This window comes from Otolemur garnettii, unplaced genomic scaffold (genome assembly GCF_000181295.1).
Source record: "Otolemur garnettii isolate 467f Iridium unplaced genomic scaffold, OtoGar3 scaffold00133, whole genome shotgun sequence".
Classification (NCBI taxonomy): domain Eukaryota; kingdom Metazoa; phylum Chordata; class Mammalia; order Primates; family Galagidae; genus Otolemur; species Otolemur garnettii.
The window spans coordinates 5,466,070-5,471,274 of NW_003852528.1; the positions used below are offsets into that span (position 1 = coordinate 5,466,070).

The 5,205-nt window shown below is 60.6% G+C and overlaps 1 protein-coding gene across 2 annotated transcripts in view; it reads left to right on the forward strand.

Moving 5' to 3' along the window:
- Window positions 1-312: 312 nt before the first annotated feature.
- Window positions 313-5,205, forward strand: part of BOK (BOK, BCL2 family apoptosis regulator) — a 12,580-nt gene continuing 7,687 nt past the window's right edge. For both annotated transcript variants that reach the window (XM_003798260.3, XM_023518263.1), the window contains exons 1-3: window positions 313-581; window positions 1,171-1,422; window positions 3,504-3,632. In XM_003798260.3, the coding sequence (XP_003798308.1) occupies window positions 1,200-1,422; window positions 3,504-3,632 (352 nt within the window). In that variant the 5' untranslated portion in view covers window positions 313-581; window positions 1,171-1,199. The remainder of the gene's footprint in view (window positions 582-1,170; window positions 1,423-3,503; window positions 3,633-5,205) is intronic.

Genomic DNA, 5,205 nt, shown 5'->3' on the forward strand with positions numbered 1-5,205 from the left:
AAAAGGCTGTAACCATAAAGTAAGGATTAACTGTAGCAGGAGATGTTTGCTATTTTCAAATAAACAGCAATCCAAGTGGATCTGTCTAGCTATAAAGGCACGTGTCAGGTTACGTAAACCCCTACAAACCAACAACAAAAAGACAACCCAAGTTTAAAATGGGTCCGGGCGTGAATCAAGGCAGGTGGCCGGTCTGAATCCCTGCTCCCGGGAACTCTTTCGGTCCTCCTTAAGCCCGGAGGCGGTGGGGGGAGCTCCGGGCGGGGCTCCGAGGCTCCGCCCCCGGGGGTTGCCTTTTCCTTAGAAGGTGAAGCCCCAAGTCTTGCCTCTCGCCCGCTGGGAGTCGCGCGGTGAGTCCCGCGCCGCCCTGGCCCCCGACGCCGCGGGCTGGAGCCTCCGAGAGGGCGGGAACTCCGCGGACCTGGCGCTCCGGGCTCAGGCGAAGACCCGGCGGGCGCCGGGCGGGGCGCGCGTCGTTGTTTGTTTGAGTGGAAGGGTCGAGATCCTCTGAGACCGCGGTGGACAGAGCCTGAAGCCAGAACTCCTTCCCAGTCCTGCGCTCGCGACATGCGGCAGGAAAGGTGAGCGGGCCGGACCGGGCGTCGGTTCCCTGGATGCGCAGGAGCGACGCGGCCTGGACAGATACCTGAGACCTAGGTGCGGATGTGGGTGGTTCCGGAGCCCGGGAACCGCCGCCCCGCTCGGAGCCCCCAGGGCGCCGCCCGCTCGTCAGCCGGGCGGAGGCCAGACGGGGCCGGGCGGGGGTTCTGGCTGTCGCTGGCCGGCAGGAGGTTGACTGTGACCTCGGCCCCGGCCTCTGCTGCTCGCGCGCTTGACTTTTAGGGCGGGCCCGCTGGGCCCAGAACAAATCACCATTTCCCCTGGTGTCTCCAATCCCTGTCAGCCGTGGTGATCTTTGGGATTTAATTTGAATTCTGAAAGAATGTGAGACTGTTTTTTAACGATTTAGGGCCCCAAAGCTAGAGGTTACTCAGCCTCTCGGTGCGCCCCGGTAGGCGCCCCGGCGCATTCCAGGCGCACGCGCTGGGGGCTGCTGTCTCCCACGCCCAGCCGCTAGCCCTCGTGGCTCACTGGGCCGGCTTCACCTTCCGCAGCCGGGCCCAGCGGAGTGCGGTTGGGCTGGCCCGACCGAAGGCTGTCTGTCCGCAGGTGCAGCACCCCTCGCCCGCGTCCCCGCCATGGAGATGCTGCGGCGCTCTTCAGTCCTCGCCGCGGAGATCATGGATGCCTTTGACCGCTCGCCCACCGACAAGGAGCTGGTGGCCCAGGCCAAGGCGCTGGGCAGGGAGTTCGTGCACGCTCGGCTGCTGCGCGCTGGCCTCGCCTGGAGCGCGCCTGAGCGCGCTGCGCTGGTCCTTGGCGGCCGCCTGGCAGAGGTGTGCACTGTGCTGCTGCGCTTGGGTGAGTGTGGTCCGCAGGCTGCCGCTCTGGAGCTGGCCAGACCTGGCCTGCGTGGCCCGGGCCTGCTATATCTCGGATACAGCTGCCCTGGCTGGAAGATGGGGTCAGCACCCTCCTTTGCTGGACCTTGGTCTCCCTCAGAGAGGGGGGGACTAGCCCTGGGGTGTCCCAAATCTGCCTGCAATGGCTGGAGTGCAGGACAGGCCATCTGGCGTGCACAGGCCCCCAACCTCTGCCCCATTTGCCTGCTTAGCCCAGATTTCAAACATTCTTCCCCAAACTAAATGAGACTCATCTCAAAAAAAAAAAAAAAGATGTTTCCGCGGCTAAATTTCTAGAGTGACCCTTGTACTCAGCTGAGCACAAAAATCCTTTGTCAGACCACGTGTCCTGATGTTTGTTTTGAAAAATAAATCCTTGCGATTACAGGCTGAGGCCCTGCCAGGCTGCACTTTCCTCTTGATTTGGAAGCTTCTTGGCCCCGCCTGTGGAAATTGCACCCACCATTAGGGAGGGGGTAGGTAGAGTCTCTGGATTTGGGTGGTCCTGTGGAGACAGCTGGGGTCTCATGCAGCTCAGTGACTGTCTCTGTCCTCTCCAAGGTCTAGACCCCAGAGGGAGACTCTGGCCAGCTCACCTTACCACAACTGAGGCCATTCATCCGTGAATGTTTATTGAATACCCAGAGTGGGTACAGGCGAGCCTGCCTGTGGCCCTGCCCAGGGAGGGAAGGTGGCAGCAAAGATGGTACCTGGAATGGATGTCTCTCTAGTCGGGGTGTGGGGGAGTTGGGTAAGAGGGAGTGTTCCTGTAAAAGGGGGTGCCGTCCCTCCTCTGTCTGACAGTGGTGTGTGCCTGCCCTTGTTTAGTGTAGACCCTGCATTTGTGGCACTTGCATGCTGTGCTGGTCCTGAGGAGCAAGGCCATGTAGACCTGGCCACCCCAGGAGCAGGGGAGGGGTGGAGACAGATTCTCTGGGCCAGCACCAGATTCCAGGAGGAGGTATATCAGAGGAAAGAGGGGAGAGGCTTCCAGGTGTGGAGAGGGGCAGGGCCAAGCAAGGTTTGGGATTGGTCAGTTGTCCAGAGAGCCTGGTGTGATAAGGGGACTCTGTGAGGTCAGCTGCCCACTAGCAGTCTCTTTAGCTTTGAGGATGACTCCGGGGGTACATTCTAGAGGCCCCCTGGTGAAGATAATTCCTTTACCCTGAGGGAGGTGGGTCCGACCCTGTGGCGCTTGGGTCCAGATCTCTGTTGTGCCCTCAGTGCTGCTTAGGCAGCTGCAAACAGGAAGAGGCCTGTCTGTGTCTCCACAGTGGCCCCAGAGGTCTCTCTGGGAACAGGCAGGCCAGCCCTGGGAATTTCCACGCCATCCCCCAACCGCTCCAAAAATCTGGCTCCAGATTTTTGTTAATTAGATGGAGAGCAGCTGGCCTCAGGGATAACTCTGCCACCCTTATCGGCCAGGACTGTCGGCTCAGCAGTATTTCCCTGTTTGCCTTGGCTGGAGAGCTAGTCAGTCTGGGGACACCCGCTCTTGGAGCCATGGGAGGTTTTCGACACTGCTCCCACCACCAAGGCAGGCAGCTTGGGGGAGGGTTTGTCCTGAGCCTGCAGAGGGCCATACTGACATACCAGGAATCCAGAGTAGGGGGTGCTGGTGGCCCAGGGCAGTGGCTTAGCAATTCTGAGTTGGTTCCCTTTAGCCATTTCCTGAGCCACGTAGGACTTGAGCTGGGTTGCCCTCCATGACATTGTGGGCTGCCCACAGAGTGGGGTCTGTAGCCCCTCCTCAGGCCGGCTCTGGCTGCTTGCCAGCCTCTCCTGCTGCCCGGGCAGCTCGCTGGCCTGTCTGCCATGAGTCATCGAGTAGGCCCAGTCTGTCTGTGCCACACGGTTCCTGCCCCACCGGCTTAGCCGGCTTGGCCCTGGGGGTTGGCTTGTCAGAGGGGCAGTAGTGCAGGAATGGGGCTGGGAATACCCATGTCCCTAGGGGCTGAGGTGGGAGGGCGGCTGAGAGCTAGTCGTGTTTGAGGGGGCTTTGGTGGGGGTGGCCTCTGATCTTCTTCTGTGGCCACACAGGGGATGAGCTGGAGCTGATACGGCCCGGTGTCTACCGCAACGTGGCTCGCCAGCTGCACATCTCCCTGCAGTCTGAGCCTGTGGTGACCGACGCATTTCTGGCTGTGGCAGGCCACATATTCTCTGCAGGTAGGCTGGACCCATCCACTTCAAGGGACCTCATGGAGGTATTTGGGGTCTGTGGACCAGCTCAGACCTGTGGGGAGGTTGCCACTGCTGCAGACTCACAGGTTGAGGGTGTCAGCCATAGGTGCTCAGGTTGTTCCAGAGCACACAGATCCAGGACCATTCAGGTGGGTGCTGGGCAACTGGTGCTGACCTCCAAACAGTTGTGGTCTGGCATCTGGTGGGGCTGTGGTGACCCGGGGCAGCCAGGCCTGGTTGTTGGCTCCTGCACAGGACCCTTTGGGGGCCTTGGGCTTCTCCTGGTGTGGTGCTGGATCCCAGGGGCACATCCAAGGGGCAGCATCCCAAACAGTCCTAGTGGGCACTGCCAGGCTCTTGTGAGGTACACTCAGAAGCCACAGTTCCTCTGCCCAGTTCTGTGTGTCAGAGGGGAGGCTCAGGATGAGGTGTGTGTCTAGGCAGGGTGTTCCATATACTGCCCAGTGAGAAGAGCCACTCTGCAACAGGGACCCTAAGATGACAGGAGCAAGGAGCCACTCCCCGGGGCTTTCTGGAAGACCCTCTGCTGGTCCAGAGGCCCCTTGTGTGTGAACTGGTCTGGGTCAGCTGCGATTAGCTGTGTGATCTCGGTACCCCCCTTGCCTTTCCAGCCTCAGTTTCCTCATCTTTAGGACAGTCCCCATGGCAGCAGAAGCTAGGCTTTAGGCAGCGGAGGGCCTCAGGGTCAGGGGGCTGTCAAATGACCTGATGACCTCTGCCTACCCCAGAGATGAGGAAAAGAAGCCAAGGATGGGGGGGGCTCTGCATCCTGTTCAGAGGAGACCCCTTGCTCTGCTGGCCTCAGGCTTGTGGGGTGACTGTGGGCTGTCTTCTCCTAGAGGCTCCTTTGACCCCTGGGGGACAAGCCAGGTGCCTGGGGTATAGTGAAGGGAGGGCCTGGGAAGCTGGCAGGAAAGGAAGGCTCCCCACATCAGGTCCTAGGAAGGGGACCTAGTGGGGTCTGGTCCTGCCTGATGAGGGGTGACCACGTCAGGTGACCACTGGCTGTGGCATAGGGGTGAGGGGTGGGGTCCCAGTGAACTGCCAGGACTCTGCCACTGCTCCTCTGTCCTTTCTGGAAATGGTGATCCAATCCTCATTGTTCGGGTTGGCTTCTGGTGGGATGGGATGAGGTTCTGGTAGAAACTGCCTGGGAGGCATTAGAGGGTCTAGGCCAGGCTGAGGTGTGTTTTATGGCTCAGCTGAGTCAGCCGACTTAGCTGGTCAGTGGAGGGGCCAGAGCTTGTGGGGGCTGTGGGAGCCATGGAGGTTGAGGGCTGGGCAGTAGGGATGGAGCAGCAGGATCTAGTGGGGAGGGTGCCAGCCCCGCAAGGGTGACCTGGGCAAGTGCCTCGGGGAGAAAGTGGTGGGTGAGGCCTGGGAAGGAAGCCAGGAGCAGGGAACATCTGCGATAACCACCCTCCACCCTTCATCCTCCCTTGGCTGCACCCTGAGCGTGGGGCTGAGGGTGTCTGTCTGCCGGCTGTTGGCTGTGGGGCTATGGGGCCAGCCAGTTTATTAGCTGTCAGCTGGCTTT